The following is a 24079-nucleotide window of genomic DNA, read 5'->3' on the forward strand; positions in this document are numbered from 1 at the left end:
GGATCTCAAGAAATAAATTAAAGTAATAAATATCAATTTTGAAGTAAAATTTAATAATAATATTATAAAGTTTGTTAAAATAATTAATATTTTTTGTAGACTAATTGATAAATGTAAAATAATATAAAAAAATACAATTATACAGATGAAATTTGGGCTTTTAAATATATAATTATTATAATTTTAAATAATTAAATTTTTATAACTTTTTATTTATATTTTTAAATTTGTGTAAGAAGTATTAACCATTTTTTTAATTTTAATTTTTTATTTCTTAATTTAGTTTACGTTTTACATCGATTTTTTTATTAAAAAGTTCCCTAAAAAATAAGAAAAATAATTAATTAGAAAACAATTACATTTACTTTAAACATATCAAATATATTTATATGGGTGAAGTAAACATCTATCAAGTGTTTTTTATATTGATCAATGAATTATTTAAATAAATTAGTCAGCTTACTGACGTTATAAAATACCCTATTGGTCGACTAAAATATTGATATCTTGTTTTTGCCACTAAAGTGATGTCCTTTTTATCATAAGACTGTACTTTATTCATCTGAAAATAAAATCATCACTCATGTTTATGTATGAAATTAACATAGAATAATATTTATAAGTGTTCTGTGATCCGACCGAGTGATCTAAAACTAGTACATTAAGGTTTGCATTGGAAAATGACCGAATAGTAGTAAACACTTAAAAATATTAAGTTTCACTTATTATCAAGTTTTTAGATAAAGTATATTTATTATATACTGGGTCATGATTAAAAATTTATCTGAAACTTATAAATATGATTACAAGGAGTTAAGTGCTTACATTTAGTGAATTTAAAATTTTATTATGTTAATTTGATGGTCATAATATTAATTTAAACATCAAAATACTTTTGACATATGATACAATTTGAAGACAAAATATTAAGAACTTAAAAAAAATGTGTAATTAAAATTGAAGAAAACATTAAGGAAGTTCGAAGAAAAAATGTAAATGAGTGTTTTAATCGTGATTTCCAACTCCACGTCCAAAACAATATAAAAAATATATAACATATTCATATACATGTATTATTTCACTTAATTTTGAACTTACTTTAAACTATTTTAATAAATAATATAAGACTGATACAAGAATGTATGATATTAAAAAAAAAAAATTGAAACTGAAAAGGTTGTAATTAAACTAATTTTATTTAATTAAATTTTTGTAGAAATGATCGAGTAAATTTATTTATACTGAGTTTGTTTACAAGTGAATAATTATTTACGAAAATTGTCGCAAACGGTTGCGCAAGTAAATTTTTGTTTATTTTGATGTATTTGAAAGCGAGTGAAAGTAGTGATTTGTAGGAATAAGTCATTTTCAAATATTGTCTCAATTGCGGTGATTTCGGAGTACTTTCAATGAAAATATATTTTTATCCTAAGCAGTTTTTTTGGTTGAAGTGCATATCAAAAGAGAAGGAAGCCTGCACGAAAGATTAGACATTGAAAATTAATGAATAACTTTTAATTAGTTTTTGATCTTATATCTGTATAGCATCTTAGATTATTTCTGTAATTTTTCCTTTAATGGAAATGAAAAGAAAACAAGAAAATATCAAATACACGTACTATTAGTCATATTTACATTATTAAATCACTTTACAAAATTGACTAATAAAATATAATAATTTTAACATATTTAATGTTTATATATATATATATATATATATATATATACACACCCAAAATTGTTAATATGAGTTTGAAAATTTTAAGATTCTAAAACTTTCTATGTTCTAAAACTTGATTTTAATCAATACATGGGTAATACATTGGTATCACAGTCTGTTTTCCTTGTAGAGGAGATGTGCATAAATGTCAGATCCCTTCTGCAGGGATTGCACACTTATCATGTAGGATTCAATTCATCGCCTTTCGTCCCTAACAAGTTGGGTCTGGAGATCCGGTTTCATCAGGGGACATCTGTAAATCCTCAACATTATAAAAAACACAAAAACATTCAAGTGAGAGAAAGCACAAAAAATGCTAAACAAACATCAGTAACAGTGGAATTGCTGTCACCTGGCGATTTCTTTCCTCAATGGAGCTGACATGTCTAATCTTCCACTCCCCTCTATTTGTGGTTAACTCATCTAATATTTCAGCATCAACTATTTCCACTGATCCAACTCTGGGTGATTCTACCTCCTGTTAAAAAAGCAAACAAGCTCCTTCGTATCCCACATCGGAGAGCAATTTAAAGAAGAATTAAGACGAAATGGTGATAACATATAAAGTATGGCATCGTACCCTGAAAGACCTATTGAAAGTTTGTCCTGGAGCAGCAATTATTTCTTCGTATTCAGCTGCATCCAGTTCCCTAAGATGTTGAGGCTTGAACAGCTTGGGGAGTATATGCTGCCTCAATGTTATCAGTAAAAAGAAAGGCAAGGGGAACAGTATTCCAGCTATGGGAATCCATGTCACTCCAAAGCAAACCAAGAAATACACACATTGGAAGACTGTGAACAATACTATGTATCTGTAAGGTACTGACTCGACATAGGAAGCATGATCCCCCTCCAACAACCTGCCAAGATTATATAAAGGTTGCTGTTAGAAATAGTATATATTGACAGTGGAAGTTTCATGCTTTAGTAAAATTGTTGAAACAATAGTAACTTCTACTTACTTGTGCCACCTACTGGGTGTTACAAAAAGGAGTAAGATCCTTTCCCAAAATTGATTTCCTGGAAGACTATCAATGGCCATGTACGCAAAATATCCCCACAGAACTGAAGTTGGTATCTTTTTTATGACAGGCATGCCAAAGACTGATGCTCCAACAAAGATTGATTGTAAGAGATTGCTCACTCTCTGCTCCTTTACTCTTACGGGCAAATATGCTTCAATGTGTTTTTCAGGATCAAACTTACTCTTTTTGTCATGTCCTTTATCTTCCCCGTTTAAGACAACCTCTTTCAAATCCTCTAGTTCTTTGTCCACTAAATGTTTCTGCAAGCAATCAAATTCACGATCAAAAGAAAACTTAGCTACGTATCAATTGTCATAATTGGACAAGGGCAAGAGGATTAACGACTTATATGTTTACATCTGAACACTTATCCATTTCTATAAATACTGCTTGCATCTTTCCATAAATTTCAGAATTGCTAGCTTTAAGATCTATGCTTTCCTTGGCACTTTTAACCATCTTTTTTTGGATCATCTGCCATTGAAAAAAAAATCACCATATAAATATCAATTTCAATTATGATATTTACTAACACTCACTTATCCTATCCACCTGTTTCTTGAGAGCAGCCAGACTCTTAGTGTGCATAGGAGATTGAGGAAGAACTCCATTTGAAGGAGGTAAGCCAATCAATCCACAAAGCAAGGTCTAGATATTTTTATCCAAAGAAAATCATGTCGGATCACTAGTATAAATGATCATTAAACAATCAAGTACAATAGAGATATACCGTTAGTCCTAGCAACAATATGTCATAGTGGTATGCAGAAGGTTTTTTGAGATTGAATTCCTTTTGTTGTCCCATCTGGGAAGCAACACTATGGTCAAAGAAGTAAAGTCCCGCTATCATTATTGCGGGAATAAAAGCAGCAAAAATATATGACGGGGAAACCTTCCCCATATCCTGCAGAAGATGCTATATAAGTAATGACCAAAACTACTAAAGTAAGAACTGTTTTGACTATATGCATTACGAATTACTTTAATTACTGTCCAATGATATAACGTTGTAGACTCCCAAACAAGAGGAGAGGTGAGCCTTCTGGGAATTCCAGAAGGCACTTTACTCGGTACTGTGAATGATAGTGCTGTCCACACCACCACCATGAAAGGTACCCCATAGTCTGCAACAAAACTTCTAAACCATCCTGTTCAATAAACAAACCATGTCAGATTCCCCACTCCAACCATAATGTAGTTCAAATAACTTGAAATTCACTTAACAAACCTGTGCCATATAACCATGACCTTGCTCTTCTGCTCTTTAAAGATGTATAGAGAAGGCCAAAGGTGAATATAATGCCCATCAATCCATTTGCATACAGCCAATTAAAATGGTACTTTTCCAATGTTGGGTCTCCCTCTTTAGGAACATTAAACTCACTTACAATTCCCTGAACTTGCAAAAGCTTGTGTCAAAGTACTTTTCCCATGTTTTATGCCAATTCATGTTTAATTTGATATTCGATACCTAGACAGACTAATATACCACAAACTGACCTTTATAGCCTCTTGAATGAACAAGACTGTGATCAACATGCCAAAAAGCTCACCCGCGATCCTTGTAAATCTATTGATGATATTTCCAGCATTGAATATTGCTAGAAGAAACAACAAGAGAGCAGTCCATACACAGACCCTGGGACGTTAATTATATCAATTAGACATTGATTTCACAACGAAGTTGGATCATATAGAAAATGTTTTCCTTACCATCCTGCCCAAGCTAAAAAGAGCTCTCGTCCCAAGGAATCCTTATCTTTGGCGAAGTTGTACAAATAGGTGTACATAATGATAGTGGGTTCAGCAACTCCTACGATTAAGAGAGTCTGGCCACCCAAAATCGAGTGTATGATTCCACAAATAGCTGTAGAAGCCAGCGTTTCTACAGTGCTCAAGCTTCCATCTATGTACAAACAACAACTTGTTTAATTTCTCTATCAAGTTTTTCACTTATAAAGAGAGTATTGAGTGAGACAAAAGAACTAATTTCTCATTTTTCATTCATACATTTAACTTAAAACCATTTCTTCTCATGCTCACTCTTGTAAAATGTGTGAGGGGTTCAAAAAACTTGTGCTATTGTATGAAACACACTCACTTTAAGAAGTTTTCATTTTAACTTTCATATAAACTACGATGTACCTTGCTAAAATACTTCAAAATAAAATCAAGAGCATTTGTATATAATATCATGAGATTTATTAACATATATTCATTCTTTAGAGGAACCGTTTAGAGAATTACAATTTTGATTTTCTTATACTAAAACATTTTTTTTAAAAAGCAAGTTGACGGAGATTACTAATCCTAACAAAAGTATTTGACAAATTAATCCTTTTATAAACGAAGTGTGTTACCATCGTTGGTTTACACATGCATGTTAAGACAAACAGGACAGGAGAAGAAGATAAAAAAAAAACCTGTGTCTCTACTTAGCTGCTCGCCAAAGGCAATGACTGGAAGAGCAGAAGCAAAGAAAATATAGGTAGTTGGGGCCAATATTCTGTCAACAAAAAGAGAATGTTCAATAAATAGTACTATTCTTTGAAAGTCAAAAGTCTGTTTAATGAAGATATGATATATAAGAAACTTACGCAGTTCCAGCATAAAGACCACTTGTCCAATCATCTTTATAGAACTCCGCTCTTCCTTGAAGGTCTTTTTTAACACCTTCCAAAGGTGTTTTTAAGCTTTCCATATCTACATCCACACTGTAATGAGTCATATTGATTAAAAAACTCTTAAGCATCAAAGAGCATAGAAAACGAGAAGCTGGAAAACATATCACGAATATACAATCATATATACGCCTAAGGTTTCTCTCTGTTGGCTTTGACTTCTTTTACCAACAAATTTGACTCGAAACAGGACACATGGACCATACTGGAACACTAAAAAGAAATGAAAAAATAAAATAAAATGGAAATAAATAATTTCACACACGCGATTTACTTTCAATTTTTGGGATGTTCGATGAATAAGAAATCATTAATAACACAAACAAAAAACAATGGAGCTCATTATGAAGACAAGAAAAAAAATTAGTTAAACAATAAATCAGAATTCCAACAACACAAAAAGAAATCAAATTCATCACATTGTCAAATGTAAAATTAATATACAAATCAACGAAAACTATTGAATAACAAAAATGTATGATATCATGCAGATTAAAAACTAATGCATAGCTGTATGATATGATGTTAATACTTAATGCTAAATCGATCGGAAGAAAGAAGAGAGAGGAGACGTTGAAGTGACCACCACGAGGAACAGAGCAAAAGTAGTATTTGAATTAATTCTTGGATTGAGTTTTGGTACTTTTATTACGCATATGAGTAATGAAACAGGGAGACAAAATGAATGTTCTTCAAAGGAAGAAAATCATGTATGTTCTTCATTGTCACAAAAACTACTGTTTACAATTCTGAAAGCAAAGCATTCCACAGATCCGAAAAATATGTTATCTACCACACAATTTTTTTATATTTATTTAATATTATCTTTTATTAATTTTTATTTTTTATATTTTTTAAATTTATAAAAGTTTACTTTTTTTATAATTGTTTTATTTTTTTAATGTAAGTTAAATAAATATAAATATGCATTATCCTATCATTTTATAATTATGGAAACTAGGTTGTACTTTGACGTGAATAAATAAGTTTTAGGGTATAAAGAGGAGAGAAAAGGATGTTTCTGCAAAAAAAAACAGACTATTAAAATTTTGTTGAAGAATGTGTTCAGTATAAATGTCTCCCTATTTTCCTTCTAAAAAGATACAACTATTATATAAAATTACGAATTAATTCATTAATGATATGAACAATTGTTACATTTATGGGGTAGATTTCTTTTTTCTATTCAAGTCCACAACCAAATTTTTGCAAGGAATCATCACTCTTAATTTGTTATTTCACTAATTAAATCAACTATGAATTAATTGAAATGTTACAATTTTTATGATCTTTTATTGTTTGACGATATAAGAATGTACATTAATATTATAAAAAAAATATGCTTTATGAAGAGTAAATATTTATAAATTTTACAATATATAAAATAATAATCCATTAATATATTTAAAAAATTTATAGATTGCCAAGGAAATATTTAAAAGTGCAAATATATGTGACGTTAATTATAACAAATATATTTAAGATTGAAAATAGAAGAAATAAAGGTATATCGATGTATTGTTTCTTATTCCTCATATATATATATATATATATATATATATATATATATATATATATATATATATATATATATATATATATATATATATATATATATATATGGGTTTGCTAAGGCGCGTACGCTTGTTTTTCAGTTGGTGATACATTTTAACAATGTATATCGGGTTTTAATGGAAAATAATACCCTTATATATTATGGATTCTAAGTTTTAAGATTAAGGATATTTTAATAATTTTTATTCCCAAAACTAAAAAAAAGAAAACTCTAAAACTTTACTCACCTCTGTCATTCCTTTCTCTTTCATCTCTCACTTTAACCTTTTCTCTGTCATCGTACTGTAGCCCCAATTGAAAAAATCCTTTCTAAAGAGTTGAGTCATTGACATATTCATCTTCAGGCAAAGGTTCATTAAATATCTCTTCAATTTCACCATCTTCAGTAACCTCTCTAATCTGCATGTTGAATCATCATCTCTAAAAAAAACCTTCCAGGCCAATTACCAATTCCTTCGGATGTCATTATGCTTGTGAAAATTAGATAAAATTATATAAGACAAAAATTATAAAATGAAAACTCATATAAAATCAATTTTTGTAAGAAACTGTTTAACGAGTGTTTCTGATTTTTTCCAGGCCAATTATCAATTCCTTTGATGTTGTGAAAATTAGATAAGACAAAAATTATAAAATGAAAACTCATTATAAAATCATTTTTTGTAAGAAATTGTTTAACAACGAGTATTTTTTTTTTCAGGTCAACTACCAATTCCTTTATTCTTGTGAAAATTGGATAAAATTAGATAAGACAAAAATTATAAAATGAAAACTCATTATAAAATCATTTTTTGTAAGATTGTTTAACAATCAGTGTTTCTGATTTTTTTCAGTTCGGTGATACCTTAGGATAATAGAGAAAATGTTAGAGTAAAAAAGATGAAAGAGAATGGGTTGAGAGGAATGAGGGAGGTGAGCAAGGGTTTGGGGTTTTTCTTTTGTTTTGTAGTTTTGAGAATGAAAATTATTAAAATATCCTTACCGTTAAAACTTAGAATCCATAATATAGAAGGATATTTTTGTCTACTAAAACTCTTCGGTACACATTGCTAAAATGTACCAACTGAAAACAAGGCGTACGCGTGTTAACAAACCTCATATATATATATATATATATATATATATATATATATATATATATATATATATATATATATATATATATATATATATATATATATATATATATATATATATATATATATCACTTTTATATTTTATTCATTTTATTTTTTTAATTATTTGATCAAGTGTTTGAAAAAACTTCTGGAAAAAACTTGGTTAATCATCAATCGACAAAAGACCATTTTAAACTATTTTAAAAGCTTAAAGAAATCAGCTTGTTTTAAAAAAATAAATAAAGAAATCAAATTGATTGTAAAAAAGTTGAAAACATTATGATTATAATTTATTCTAAGATATTATGAAATCACCATAGCAAACTTAATATAGTATATAAAAATATTTTATAAAACATGATAAATTAATTACTGCATTATACAAAATTTATTTAAGATTTAATGATTTAATTAATTGTTTTAATTAGAATGTAGACCTCAGAGACCCATAGCTTAATTAGATACGATAATTAAATATAACATATAATAATATTTTATACTAAATTCAGAAGGAAAAAATCAATTAAATTTTAAATGGTTTACCTTTCAAACACAATTTACGTTTGTTTATATGTATAACAATAATATTTGGAAGATTTTATTTTTGTTCATTCTGTTTCACTTTTGAACACATCTTATTTAGTTAGGAGTTCTTGAGGGTGTGATGTTTTAGATAAGAGAAACTACCTATATAATTGTAGAGATAAAATTTAAATCAGAGATCTTTACTACGAAGGTTTTAGAGAAAAAAATTTGATGTTATATGATGAGAAAAATGTTGGGTACAAACTAAGCCCTACATCGGATAAAATAAGAGATGAATATGTGTTTATATGAATATAAGATACTTCCATTAGTAAGAAGCATTTTGGAGTGGTATCAAAATCAAATCTGTGAGTAGTAAGAGACCTCTATATGTGTACCTCCCTACAGTTGTGTGTTGTCCCTCCCTGCCAAAAAGTTATATTGTTGTGTTTTTTTTTTAAGGTTCCATTTTAGGATGTTCCAAGTCAATAAATCTAATACTACTATGTAGAAAAATAAAGTGACACACTATGACGCCCTTTAAATAGGTGTAAATAGGGTTTTGGTAATTTTTATTCTACCTTGACACCCTTTAAATATGTGTAAATAGAAAATCAAAATTGCTTAATATATCTCTATCTTATATCAATAAAATAAAATAATACTAAACCTAAATAAATGGAAAATCAAAACTACTCACCTCTATTTTATCTCTATCAAAATCAAAATAAATATTATTAGACTCAATCTAATAAAATAAGACTCAAACAAAATTACTAATAAACCCTTAAAACTACTAGACAAAAATACTCTCAATTCAAAACAATTACCCAACCCCACTGACTCAATATTCATACCCTACATTATCCCTCTTACCATTGTTACTTTAAATCCTCCTAACCTAGACTTATTGCCATGACTACCCATGTCACAGCCTACTTCACCTACCAACCTTGACCAACCTCTATGTGCTTTCATGGTATACATAAATGTTTATTCTCTAATGTATAATGTTTAGCCTAAACAAGGATAATTATCCCATCCTTTTTATCAATTTTAACAATGACCATACCCCAGGTTGTATAAAACTCATTCAATACCATGTGTAGGAGCCAAATTCAACTCCCTTAACATGTCTGCTTGGAAGTTGGTGAAGGGAACCGAACGAACATTTGATCGAAAGGGAAAATATACATGAAGAAAAAGTCTTCAATATTGTTTTCCTTCCCATGATAAACTCGCTCGTTCCCCTTACACACCATCACCTTAATCAATGCGGCTTCCTCCACGTTTTGCACAAGGCAGACCTGATCGGCCTAGCTCGCCAGGTCTCTTCCCATGCGGAAGCAAGTGACATACTCACCCACCTCATGGGAAGCCCAACCATAACCCTCGATCACGGGCAGGGCACCTTGACATTCGGCCCCCTCGTTCCCGGCATTGATCTTCAGCCCGTTGTAGTACAAACCGACATCACTCACATGTACGACCTTATAAGTATCTACACTAGTTGTGTCATTTGTCAAGCCATATTATCCTGCTCGGTTGTCTCAAAAATCGAGGAGGACACAGAGCTCGTTGTTGAAAATCGTGGGTCATTGCCAGCAAACCTCTCGAGCACCTGTTCTAGATGACTTCTCAAACGAAGATAACGAAACAAATGACATTTTTATTACTTGAAATGTAGAAAGACCTTTCGATAGACAAAGAGAATTAAAGAAAATGATGAAAATGACGGGAGAGGACCACCCATATTTATAGGCAAATCGTCCTCAATTGTCACAAGCCATCCACCCTTAGATTCAGCTTCATCCAACGATCTAGATTGTGCGTCTTTGCCACTTCTAGGCACAAAACATGAAGTGACACACACTTTTCCCCGCCAACAGTCACTCCCACAACCATCTTTTGAAATCCCCGACTAGTATAGCTCGAGCGGATCGGCCAAGCCAACGTCCAATGCAGATGAAAAACCACACCAAAGACATCATCAATCAAACCTAGTGCTAGATACCTTTGGCTCGGACTCGGAGACATGTGTACTGTATGACCGCTTGGTCAGCTATTGATCAGGCGATCCATAAAAGTGTAAAACCCAGATTAACAGAACAATCTGGCGATCATGATCATTTAAGCACTAAGTATCACTAGCAATAAAAGATTATAGGTAAAGTATATTTCGATTATTGGGCTACAGTTAAGCCTATACTAGTTATAAGCATATATAGAAAATTATAAATACAAGTGTAAGGTAAGAAGGTAGGTAATTGTATTTATTGGGAATTTAAGAATTTACTGTGCTACCCGAACATTTGTATTACTAACTTGAGCGTCATAATATCTTTTATAGGTACACTCCCAACTTGAAGAAGGAGTGTCGAGAACTTAAGAACATTATAACTGAAACTTTGAAAGCGACGTGATAAGACAGGGAGAAAAGTGTGAAGCGGAGTGTTTTGATTAGATTCGAGACCCATACCCGAAACAATTATAATTTTAAATAATTAATTTTTTATAACTTTTTATTTATATTTTAAAATTTGTATAAGAAGTATTAACCATTTTTTTATTTCTTAATTTAAGTTACGTTTTACATTGATTTTTTTTATTAAAAAGTTCCCTAACAAATAAGAAAAATTATGCAATCATTAATTGAAAATTTACTTTAAACATGTCAAATATATTTATATGGGTGAAGTAAACATCTATCAAGTATTTTTTATATTGATCAATGAATTATTTAAATAAATTAGTCAGCTTCCTGACATTATTAAATACACTATCGGTCGATTAAAATATTGATATCTTGTTTTTGCCACTAAAGTGATATCATTTTTACCATGAGACTGTACTTTATTCATCCGAAAATAAAATCATCACTCGTGTTTATGTATGAAATTAGCACAATATAATATTTATAACAAAGTAGATACTGAAATGGAATTTATTAGTCATCAGAAACTGATATTTCCGGTTTATGAGGCCGAAGCTACGTTTGATGGATCACATAAGGATCAATCTGTGTTATTATTATGACGAAATAATATGTTTGCTGAGATAGATAGTTCAGTCTACCACTCCAGGGAGAAACCAAACCAGTGAATGTTGGTATTCCTGCTCTACTACCCAAGTCTAAACAAGAATGGGGAGAAGAAGGAAAATGAAAAGAAAACAAACAAAGCTGCAGCAATACAAAATTCACTAGAAAAGGAGCATGTAGCTCACCTGTTTTCATGCCGAAGAAAAACTAGGGCAATTTCATTTGGGAGATAATTTGTTCTCAAATTCAGGCTTATGTTTAACAAGTTGTCTGCATTCTACTTTGAATGTGATACAGATATAATGTTATCCAGTTGTGCATGATTGTTATGCAATGAGGGGTTGCAGCGTGTGTCTCATTTATAGTGTGGTGTATGCAAGGTATTCCTTACTTGATCCTAAAAGCATTTTATAACAAGCCTACACATGCTTTGAAAGCAACTAAAACAGAAATTGTCTACCAGAAAACGAAAATAAAACGTGGAATGTGCCAGATAAGCAATTGCAGAACCTGCTACAAAATGTTACAACATCAACCTTGTGTAAAATCAATGAAGAAAAAAGATAATACTGCCATAAAGATCAGAACTGTATACATACTGCGGCAAACTGATAAGCCACAGTCCTCTGGTCCTGAACCAACTGGTCACCAGTCTTCAAAATTGGAGGACGTGTTGAAGGTTTATGTGCATCTTATACCCTATATATCATACCCGGAGCAAAAATAGTTTTCCCATATTACAAAACAATCCTGCGCACCCCATCTTCTGCAGTTTGAATCACATTGCAGCAGAGCCAACGAAGAAACCAAATTGTGTGGCTAAGACTTACTCTGAAGGCTATAAACATTGCTAACAACTCCTACTATGCTAACAGTCACAGCTAATACCAACATCAACCATGACAAAACCCATTCTCCGTAGCTTAGATCTCCCAGATGTTTTAGTCTCAAAGAAACAAGAGAAGGAAATATAAAACCCAATGAAACAGCCGTGGTTGCCCCAGTGAACTTAAAAGCTGTCCAGATGTTTGGAATCATAGTAGACCCAATATATATGAGGACCAACAGAACCGCAGTCAACCCCAAAGATCTCTTCTTACTTTCTGAAAGAGGAGGTGATCCCTCAAACAATAATGCGTCCACTGTTTGGCGCAATGAAAAATGAATAACAGGGAAAACAAGTATCAAATGAAGAATGTAGCCAATCCGGACAATATAGTTCAAGACCGAGCTATACCGAATTCCAAGATCCTTATCAAAATTAGTCAGTACATCAGCCTCTGTGTCTTTCCCAAAGAGCAGGTAACCCGATATGGAAGTGCAAGCATAAACTACGATGCACAAAACAGTGGTGTACCTCCCAACCGTGTTCATCTTTCGAGGAGACCGTTGTTCGAGCTCATTATATATTGGCGGCACATTAAACTGGCAAACATATGCATTGGTCATGATGGGTATCGCAACAAGAAAATCCAAAATTGCAGTTTTGGAGCTAAGATCAGGAGCTAATCTGGGAGAATCAATCCGTCCTTCCACGAGCTTGATGAAAGCAACCGTAAAAGCAACAACGACGAACAAAACAGCAAGAGCCACGGAGGCAGCCGAGGTCAAGCTCAATGAATCGATCTTGTCAAGTGAACAAAGGGGAGCAAGGAAAACCACCATGACAACTAAAACCACAATCTTCCTTTGATCCCACGCCCCATTCCCCATTAACTGATCAAAAACCCCCATATGGTGAGAGGAACCAGACATAACATCCCCCATGATTATCAAGTAAACCACCAAAACACCGGCATTGTTCAAAATAATGCAGATTTCAGACAAAATCCTCACAGGCTTTCCCATTGCATGCTGAACAACCTCCCCATAGGAGGATGCCTTACACAAAACAGAAAACCTCACCAACAATTCCACGCTAATTTCAGACAAAATTCCCATAAGAATTATCAAAATAATCCCCAAAACCAATCCTAGAACTTTCATAGTGGCAGGGAGAGCCATGATCCCTGCCCCAATAACCGTGGTTGTTAAATTGAAAACAGCCCCAGGTATCCCAGAGCCTTTATTGGACCCCACAATAACAAGGGGGTAATTATCGATGTCCGTTTCGAAATCTTCATCCTCGTCTTCGATTTTGGATCCCAAATACACTTCGGATTCGTCATAAGAAGGAATGCCAACAGATTTTGAGGACTCGTTCTGACGCTGCAATTCTAAATAGGAGCTAACGGGTAAAGAAGAATATTCATTTCTGTTAGACATGATTCCACCCTTCCGGAGATGAAAAAGAATAATAATGGCGTCGAGAAAGAAGACTCTACAGATCTGACCAGAGAGAAAAACAAAAACAAAAAAACTCACAGATCTTTGGTCGTGGTTGTGCAGGAAGAATGAAACTAGATCTCTGGGTCAATGGATATTCCCTCCAATTCTCCGTCACCACCTTCTACCGAATAACGTGTCAAAACGGAAGGTGCGGCTATTCTTTTGCTTCCCAAACAAACCTCTTTCTTTCCGCCACCATTCCTTCACTTTCTCCTAGCTTTTTTTTCTTTTCTGTATGTGCTCCACTAAACTAATCTTTATACTTGTATAATTTTATTCTTAATATTAATAAATAAACTAAATCGATAATCTAACGTTTTTTAGTTTATACTTTGAGTAACGAAAACTGATATCCACTTAAATATATATTTTTTCTGTTTATTCAAATATTCATATAATTTATTAATATTTTATAATAAAAAAACCCTGAATATTTCAAAACACTTGACAGATTCAGAACTTTGACCAATTCCAATAGACAAATTCAGAATTTTCCCCAAATCCAAAGTTTGTATATAAAGTACAAGGCTCGTATATTATACTGCAACAAATATCTTGATTTTCTAAATCAACATAAAGTTACGTGTTGTGTTCTACCATTTATTTATTATGTATTAATTATTACAAATATTATGTTATACCATTTTATTTACAATAAGTTTTTTATATCCATCTGTAAACTTTTACGAATGATTTTTGGAGTGCTAAAATAATATATCATAAACTTAATTTTAATGTTTAATTTTTGTATAAAGATAATATATTTCATTCTCTATTACTAGGTATAATAAAGAACTCTCGTATACTATTATTTTTACTTTATACGCAAATAAATAATATAAAAATTTGTATTCTTCTTAATCACTAATGCCACTGAATTCTAATTTGATTTTTGACAAAAAAAATAATGAATTTCACAATTGATTTGAAAAAAAAAATAAAACTATATAAGCTCTATAAGGGTCTATTGTGACATTCTATTAAAAATTTATAACTTCCAAAAAAAGCTAAATTCAAAATTGTGTTAATCTTTAATAGAGGCACCATGGTTGTTGTCTATGTATAAAACCTATTCTAACTCAACATTCTTTAATTGCTTAATTTGACTTTGATACAAACATGCATTGTGTTTTTTTTGTATACCAATGGATTTCAATGTATTGTGTTTCTCTTTGATACAAACATTTTTTTATTGAATATATATATATATATATAAATGTTACATTAAATTGATTATTAATATATAATATAAAAAAATTTGGAGGTGGAGGATGAAACTCGAAGGTGTACGGTGAAACACCCAAACTGAAATGAATAATGGGCTAGGTGTGTAAGAATGGCCCAAGAGCCCAAAAGGGAGGGAACATAATAACAAGATCTCAAAAAGAATGTGTGGCGGTAATTATCAATATCATTGGTAAGTGAAGTGGTGTTGGAGATGGATCGAGAATGGGGATCGAAGCCCGGGAGCGGAGGCGCGGCGTCGGCGCAGAACGAAGCCATCGACCGGCGAGAGCGTCTCCGGCGACTGGCTCTGGAGACGATAGACCTAGCGAAGGACCCGTATTTCATGCGGAACCACCTTGGGAGCTACGAGTGCAAACTCTGTCTCACTCTTCACAACAACGAGGGCAACTACTTGGCCCACACTCAGGGCAAGCGCCACCAGACCAACTTGGCCAAACGTGCTGCTCGCGAGGCCAAGGACGCCCCTGCCCAGCCCCAACCCCACAAGCGCAAAGTCACCCTTCGCAAAACAGGTGCCTCTTGTTTATTTTTCCCTCTTTTACCCCTTTTCACCGTTTGCTAAATTAAACAAACATTTCGCGTGCCTTTTTCGCAGTTAAGATTGGACGCCCTGGGTACCGTGTGACCAAGCAGTATGATCCTGAGACCAAGCAAAGATCTCTACTGTTCCAGGTTCTTTTTTTATATCGATGCATAATTCACTCTTTTTTTTAACATTGTCTGATAAATTGATGATATTATGCTTAATTCACTCTTTATATTGTTCGTGTTTTTAATTCTGTGATGACGCAGATTGAGTATCCCGAGATTGAAGACCTTGCCAAGCCGAGGCACCGGTTTATGTCCTCCTACGAACAGGTCAATCCTGGTGATTTTGTTCAATGCTTTCTCTCAGATTGTTGTCAATAAATATGCTGGTGTTTTAGTATTTCCGTTTTTCTCTTACAGAGGGTGCAACCCTTTGATAAAAGATATCAGTACCTTCTGTTTGCCGCTGAACCGTATGAAATAATTGCATTCAAGGTATTTTCGTACATTTGTTTGTGTATTTGTTTTGGTCTTCCTCTATAGTTTGATTTTGGCTGTGTTTTTTTCCTTTTGTAGTTGTAGAAATTTGCTTTATGCTCAATTAAGCTACATTTTCAGGTGCCCAGCACAGAGATTGATAAGTCTACTCCAAAGTTTTTCTCGCACTGGGATCCGGACTCAAAGATGTTCACGGTTAGTTCATGTGCTCCTCTTGTCTGTCTGTGATGGTAAACTTGATCTATGCAAGTGCCTTTGTGTTTTGTGATCCATGCAAAAAACAAAGAATTTTTTTTTTTTTAAAGTTTAACTGGGGATTAACTTAAGGTAGCTTTTAACTTTACAAGAAAGGGACAGTGAAACCCTACGAAAGATGATTAGTTGTAGACATGTACAGGCCGTGAATCAGTGTGCTTCGATACCAGAACATGAAAATTTGAACATGCATTTTGTAACGTCCCGGCAACTCACAGGGACCGTTGACTGCCCCCACAAACCACCACCAGCTATCTTTCAACTGTATAGTCCCATACCTATACAGTCTCCAGATCCCTCTCATTCCGGTGTATGTTCGATTCATTCATGTACCCCTTCCACCGGAAGCCTTGCCAGGAGCCGCTCATTGTCTGTGCCCCCTGCACCATGCTCCCCGCACCGGCGTCACTCCCCGCCCTCGTCAGTGCCCGGGTGTCACATGCCCACCAACTTCCGCTTTGGTTCGTCCTCGAACCACACCGTACTGGGAGAGGCTAGGCTCTGATACCATCTGTAACGTCCCGGCAACTCACAGGGACCGTTGACTGCCCCCACAAACCACCACCAGGCTTTCCAGTGTGCTTTGTCCTCACTCGCACACTTTCTGGGAAAACTTCCCAGAAGGTCACCCATCCCAGAATTACTCCAGGCTAAGCACGCTTAACCATGGAGTTCTTATGAGTCAGGCTACCGAAAAGTAAATGCATTTTGGTGATATGAGTAGCCAAATCAATTCCTTTAAGCTATCTTTCAACTGTATAGTCCCATACCTATACAGTCTCCAGATCCCTCTCATTCCGGTGTATGTTCGATTCATTCATGTACCCCTTCCACCGGAAGCCTTGCCAGGAGCCGCTCATTGTCTGTGCCCCCTGCACCATGCTCCCCGCACCGGCGTCACTCCCCGCCCTCGTCAGTGCCCGGGTGTCACACATTTGATGCAAAAAAAAAAAAAAGGTGTGGTGCTACATTTGGATTGGCTTGCAGCTTATTTGACAAATGTTTGCTATGAAGAATTAAAAAAAAAAAAGTAGTTTTCAGTGGCTCTTTTTAAAAACTTTTGATTAAAACCTGTTTCTAACGTTAAATTAAGCTACGTAAACCTGCACTTTGCCCCTAGACATGCACACACAAGGCTGATTCAAGAGAATCCAAGTCATTTTAATTGTTTGCCCCTTTAACTATCAATACAATCTAATTATTCAAGCATTCAGCAGCAGCAGAACTAGGTTGGAAATTTCCTGTCTTCTTTTTTGCTTTCTTTTCTTGATGTTTTTTATATATGCGGTGTGCATTAGTGATTTTTAATTTCCCACATCTGCCACTGATGACTTCAATTGATAATTGTCTGTAGTTGCAATTGTATTTTAAAACCAAGCCACCGGAGGCAAACAAACCACAGCCTCCCTCTGCAGCCAATGGCACAGCGACATCTGGTGTTCCACCAAGGCCTTTGCCCCCACCACCTCAAGCTCCACTACCCCCACCTCCTCCTCCCCCACAAGGGCTACCTCCTGGTGCACCTATGGCAAATCCTCCTAGAGCTCCTCCACCTCCAATGCCAGGATCCATGCCACCTCCCCCTCCTATGGCTGCAGCTAACGGTCCTAGACCTGCACCTTCCGGTGGAATGCCATCTGTCCCACCCCCACCCCCTATTGCAAGTGGGACATCGGGTTTCAACATGGGTACTAGACCTCCATCAATGCCTCCTCCACAAGGTTTTCCTACCCAACCAATGCAGAATCAGGGTGTCCGTCTTCCTCCGCCACCCCCTAACATGGGACAGTAGATCCTTGAGCTTTAGAGCAGCGAGCGTCATCTGATTGAAGTGTTAAACAACTGTGGTGGGATGGCCCCTGTCCGTTAAGGACTTGAACCGTGGGCATGCTGAGTCTATGTTTCGTAAGCAATACACCAAATTACCTGTACACACTCTTCATCGTGTCATTTTCATATTTACAAATTAAGATGTTGATGTATCAAGATTTTGGTATTTAGTATTGATGGCTTTCGAGTATTGACCTTGTCCACAGGATTAGGTTTCAATCGCTTGATATGGTTGGACTTTTTTTGTTTGCTGCAGATAATTTAGGGTTAAAGGCTTGATCGTGTCATTTTTTATGTAGTAGTAGCAATTTGATTATGGGGAATCACAGGGCCAACTATTAGTAGTGTTTTATGTTTTTGCGTTTTGGTGATGTGCTCGTTTTGGGATGCATGTTTTTTCTTGTAGCTGGAGAGAGATGGAAAAGGGACATTGATGAGGGCGTTTTGTTTTTACTGGATATGTTTCAGTCCCGGAAGTATGGAACTTATATCCTTGTTTTCTCCGTTTAGGTCTAAAGTTTTAATTAACAATTGAGAACATCTCTATACCAAGACATCTGAACGTAACCAAATAATGTGTGTGATCCAAGAATGGTGTTATGTATATGTATATTAAGAATTTTGGGAGATCCAAGAATTGTGTTATTACAGAAGCACTTGCTGGGACTGATTTTTAACCAAATCACCTTAACTTTCTCTTTCTTTATAAATACAAAAATTATTTTTTTAATGACTAAAATATTTCTAAAAGTCAATTATCGCAAGCGGTGTTACAAAACATTTTTCTAACTGTTAATACTAATATTCTAGTATTCAACAGAGATGAACCAGATGCTGGTGAGGTAACTCACTTGTTCTTAGTTCATCTATCTTCCTTTCTACTTAGTAGTGGAGTAAAATTGATGAAGACATGAGACTTGTTTTGTTAGGCTAAATTGAAAATTTGTATTGTAACTCCCACGTGTATAGTATATATGGTGGAGAACTCAGACATTGGGGAGCTCCTGTGAGAATCGTGTAACAATTTTCTCCTTTTGTAAACGCTGACGTGAACGGGGTTGTTTTCGCATGTGCGAGTGGAGTGGTGTTGATTGCATCTTATCCACATGTGTGAAGGATGTAAAACCTCCATCACAGCCTCATCATTTTGAGTTTCAGTTTCAGTTTTGCTATTAATCTATGGTTATGTTGCACTCCGCTATGCCCAGTTACCAAATATCTTCCACATCTTCATCCACTTTACCTTTTCTTACGCAAATATCCTATAAAAGTTTAATATATTTTTAGGTTATGAACTTTGATATCAAATAAATTTCTTCATATATGAAAATTTGATTTTTAAATTTTACAAATAATTAATATATATTTTTAATCTAATTACGATAAAAATTTTTAACATGTCAAACTATTTTCATGCTAACATTCGTTTACATTGTTCATATATTATTGTTTTAATATTAATTTAAAAATTTGGCATTTAACGTAATTAAATTATATATATATATATAATTTTATGTAAAAGTTCAGAAAAAAAAATTTAATTCTACCAATAATAAGTACTATACCTAACTTTAAATAGATTCACCAATATTCTTTTCTATTTGTTTCTATTATATAAACAAATAATTATAGTTAGTTTCCAACAGCTAGTAGGGACCATCATGTTGGCAATACATAGTATTATATTCAACACGCAAATACAAATATTCAAATTAAAGCATTTCAAAGGACCACTCAAGTCAATATCTCATTCATTCCATTACAAACCATGTTGAATCCTCTTCAAATCTATAGATCTCGCCATATAAATGATGTTCTAGTTATTAAATAAATTATTTTCATATAACATATAAGAAAAACGAATGTAAGTCTTATAATTATCTTAATAAATAATTTTAAGAATTTTCTTTTGTCCAATTAAATCATTCTTAGATGTGACTGAAATATACTACTTTCATATATTTATGTCTCATCTCACTAAATAATAGACAACTACGTCTCTTATTTCTGATAGAGAAAGAAAAAAACTGCGAAAAACACGCACATACTCGCGCGTTCTATAAAAAAAGTCATTGACATGGAAAAAAAGAGAAAATTATAATAATAATATTACTATTATTATGTTAAACTTATACACAAAATTTAAAAGATTGTATTTCAAAATTTAATATAATTTGATAGTTATTCATATCGTATTAACAAATTTTAGTTTAAATATCAATTTAAAATACTGTTTGATAAATTTTAAAAAATTAATATAGTTAATTTCGATTATTTTTTTCTCCAAAATATGTAAAATATATTACCAGATTTATAGATAGGGTAAAAAGCTTTTGGAAAAGGAGAAACCCAGTGAAGGGATGGGGTAGCGTGGATTGTGATAAAAAAAGAAAATTATATATTTTCCTCATTAGTCAAAATCATTTATTTGTGACTTCATTCTACAATGGGTTTTATAGGTATATGGAAAATGATTGATAGATATAAGATCTATTAAGATCTATCTGCCGCTCCTTTTTAATCACCATTTTTTTCAACTTCAAGGATGCTGACAATAACATCAATGGACGATTCCTTTTCATCGTAACAAAATAAATATTTTATCGATTATATTTTTTACATTTTATCACGGTGGAAATAAAAGTTTAAAACTTAATACTCATTACAATATTTTGAATACTTTTAAAAAATAGCTAATTTACAACTTTTGTTCTTTATCCTAATTATAAAATTCTAGTTAACTTCTTTATTTATTTTTTATGGGATCGATTTTATCTTGATACAGTCTTCAAAATTTTAAGTATAGGTTAAAGTTTTTTCTTTACTTCATACTTATTATAGTTCGGTTAAATTGAGAGTACCTTAGAAGAATATATTATTATACGTAAGAATTTGACATTATTAATAATAAATATCATCAACTTATTAAATTATCTCAAATTAGTATTTATAAATTTTAGAATGAGTTTTAAATTATCATTAATCTATTTATAGTCCAATTAATAGTAGTCTTGCTTATCTTTAAAGAAATCATCTTTAACATTAAATATTTATTAATATTTGATTAATTCAACCGTTCAATTTATCAGTCAACTCATTTGAAATTTTATGCCATAAAACCACCCATTTTTCTGATAACTCAACTATCATACTATCCATTTTGAATTGTATTTTATCTTTATTTTTTACATTTGCATCAAATTGGATTTTAGTCCATAATTTTTAATTTTAAGATGGGATATTTAACCCATAAAATTTGTCCTATTATATTCAGTTTAAGCAATAATTGGACACGTGGAATTAAAATGGTGGTGGAGTGGAGTATGATATGGTTGACTGGTCAACACCACTCTCTCCAATTCCATTAAAGGTTAATGGTTTTGTGTATGTATCTTATAAAAAAAATTAATAGGAATTGGTTTGAAATGGCCATTAGGAAGCGAACTTGTTTCATAATTGTCGGTGCACACTGCAGAGGGCTTAAAAGGATATGTTTCATAGTGAAAAATAAATAAATAAATATATAAGTGAACAAATTGATTACAGGATTGTATTAAAAATATAAAAAAATTATAAAGTTATAAAGAAAAACACAGCATGTGTTATTCTTTAGATAATAAATTTTAAGAAAATAAAATTCAAAATATTCAATTAATTCTTTTAATGAAAAATATAGAATTTCAATTTACATTTCAAATTTAGGAATACGACATTTTCTATATTCTCTTATTTCTCACGTTATCTTCATACTATTTAGACAAATTGTTTAAACATTTTTGTCTTTATATTTATAATTCTGTTACAAATTTTGATTATTTTAATCGAATAAGCGTGAGTTATTATGAAGTAAACGTTTCATATATATATATATATATAAATTATCATTGTGAATTTTAAATTAATGGTATAATGATAAATTGATAATTCGATAGCTTATCACGGATATCAATAAATTTGACAAAGCAGACAAATAATTTTTATATTATTATATTCTCACTTTTCGTCAACTTGTTTTATGTTATCATTTATTTCAATGGTGAGAATTAGAACAGAATTTACAAAAAGGTTTACCGCTTAATTATTTGATTATATTTTTTAATGACGGGAGAAGTCAACACTCTCTGACCAAATTATCTGGTGGGTGTTTTCAGTTTCACCAATTTCATTACAAGAGAAAAGGAAGTAGTGGAGAACACGCGCTGACAGCGCAAACGGTATTTATTGAGGGCACGGAAGAGGAGAGAGAAGAAGGTTTTTTCTTGTTGTTCTTTCCTTCTTTCAGCGCTTGAGACAGAGAGAGCATGTGTGGGACCCACCTCAGCCATGTTGCACGATCCCTTTATTTGTACGTACCTTCATGGTGTCATTCCTCAATGCGGCTCCTTTTTTTTCTCTTCTCATAATATATTCATTGGCTTTTCACGTCATCAAATATATATATAAAAACCGTAGTGATTTTTTGAAAAAAAGAAAAGCAAAAACACTGAAAAAGACTATATAAAAAATATTTTTGAGTGAATTTTAAACATAAATTTATAAAATAGATTTATAAGTAATGTTTGCATAAGATTATAATAGATTTATAAGTAATGTTTGCGTAATATTAGTATCTTGTATGAACTTGTTTAACTTAATTATAATATTATGCAAACATTACTTATAAATCTATTAATTATAAGATTTTCAATGAGTTTTAAACAAATTCATACAAAATACTAAATTATCATTTTCAATATAAAATCTTATAACAATTAGTTTATAAGTATTTTTATTTATTTTTAATCTAGTGCCAAGCTTGTCAATCACATTGAATTCCTAACACAAACAACTTTAACGTAAGTATAGTTAAATATTAATTTTATTTATTGTTTAACGAATGTAAGTGGTGTGTGTCTTTTTGAGTTAAATATATTGGTTGAAAAGTATAGTGTGTGCTGGCTAGTAATGTTGACCTTAGTTAGTGCTTTGTGGACTCTACCTCACTTCCACACTCTTCTCTTCTAATCTCTCTTGGAATCTTTGCTTTTTCTTTTCTATCATGTTCTTCGTTTTTTTCTTTATAAAAAAAATGGTGAAATAACACACACAATATATAAATAAAATAATCATAAAAAGTAATTTTTTATACTTTAAAAAGAAAATAAAAAAGGTAATATTAAATAAATGTAATTTGAAAATAGTTTTGCGATGACAATAAATACACGGAACGGATAAAAGCACTTATTATGTGTTGCTTTATTTGGTAGGAAGAAAGAAAGGTGGGGGAGGCAATTCAAAATGTGTAGCATGGCTTCTGTGGTAATTATTTTCGCCATTCTTCTTCTCGACGATTTAAGAGGGACCATCCCATATATTTTTCTCGAACACTACTTCTTTCGTAGGTATTTTCAAAAGATTTTTTTTAAGAGATATAAAATTAATAAAATATGAATTCATTTTATATCAAAATTAATATTGTTTCGGGTGTGAGGTGGATTAACTTCTCATAACACATATTTACACTTTTACTTTTTGGTTGCACGAGTAATTATATTCGTCCTTAGTCCAAGTCCTCCTTCATCAACGCTTCAAACCAATCGGGAGTATTTGTCAAATGTACTTCAATGTTTAAGTCAGTAATTAATCCAGTCCGGTTAAAACCAAAGTTTTAATTTTACAATAAATGTGATCATCTACCTCTTACCTTGACCTCTATTTATAGTTTTTGA

The 24079-nt window shown here is 32.4% G+C and overlaps 2 protein-coding genes and 1 pseudogene across 4 annotated transcripts; 1 reads left to right on the plus strand and 2 right to left on the minus strand.

Moving 5' to 3' along the window:
• Positions 1-1653: 1653 nt before the first annotated feature.
• On the minus strand, positions 1654-5787 carry LOC124839963 (boron transporter 4-like; annotated as a pseudogene). The gene is made up of 13 exons (XR_015780258.1): positions 5343-5787; positions 5169-5251; positions 4459-4651; positions 4246-4384; positions 3974-4139; positions 3727-3893; positions 3476-3649; positions 3298-3393; positions 3103-3219; positions 2683-3005; positions 2301-2580; positions 2073-2198; positions 1654-1973 (listed from the first exon to the last, which is right to left on the minus strand). The product of XR_015780258.1 is annotated as a boron transporter 4-like (transcript).
• A 6288-nt stretch (positions 5788-12075) lies between these two features.
• On the minus strand, positions 12076-14257 carry LOC124839967 (amino acid transporter AVT6E-like). 2 transcript variants are annotated; one of them, XM_088092293.1, is made up of 2 exons: positions 14049-14256; positions 12076-13911 (listed from the first exon to the last, which is right to left on the minus strand). In XM_088092293.1, exon 2 carries the CDS (start codon positions 13686-13688, stop codon positions 12504-12506), a length of 1185 nt encoding a protein of 394 aa, XP_087948419.1. In that variant the 5' UTR covers positions 13689-13911; positions 14049-14256; the 3' UTR covers positions 12076-12503. The 2 variants fall into 2 exon arrangements, with proteins under 2 accessions (XP_087948419.1, XP_087948418.1); XM_088092292.1 differs by having other exon boundaries at positions 12076-14257.
• A 1134-nt stretch (positions 14258-15391) lies between these two features.
• Positions 15392-18561, plus strand: LOC124839952 (hydroxyproline-rich glycoprotein family protein). Its single transcript, XM_047315897.2, has 6 exons — positions 15392-15772; positions 15856-15932; positions 16053-16118; positions 16209-16283; positions 16407-16481; positions 17896-18561. Exons 1-6 carry the CDS (start codon positions 15451-15453, stop codon positions 18331-18333), a joined length of 1053 nt encoding a protein of 350 aa, XP_047171853.1. The 5' UTR covers positions 15392-15450; the 3' UTR covers positions 18334-18561.
• The last annotated feature ends 5518 nt before the right edge of the window (positions 18562-24079 follow it).

Source organism: Vigna umbellata, chromosome 6 (assembly GCF_029865625.1).
Source record: "Vigna umbellata cultivar VRB3 chromosome 6, Vumbellata_1.0, whole genome shotgun sequence".
In the NCBI taxonomy this organism is placed as follows: domain Eukaryota; kingdom Viridiplantae; phylum Streptophyta; class Magnoliopsida; order Fabales; family Fabaceae; genus Vigna; species Vigna umbellata.

What these genes read in the sequence shown, in the direction of transcription:
- LOC124839967 (XM_088092292.1), bottom strand. Translation starts at nt 13,949, where the DNA reads ATGTCTAACAGAAATGAATATTCTTCTTTACCCGTTAGCTCCTATTTA.
- LOC124839952 (XM_047315897.2), top strand. Translation starts at nt 15,451, where the DNA reads ATGGATCGAGAATGGGGATCGAAGCCCGGGAGCGGAGGCGCGGCGTCG. An exon ending in AGTCACCCTTCGCAAAACAG is followed by an intron (nt 15,773 to 15,855) that starts GTGCCTCTTGTT and finishes CCTTTTTCGCAG; the next exon opens with TTAAGATTGGACGCCCTGGG. An exon ending in TTATGTCCTCCTACGAACAG is followed by an intron (nt 16,119 to 16,208) that starts GTCAATCCTGGT and finishes TTTCTCTTACAG; the next exon opens with AGGGTGCAACCCTTTGATAA.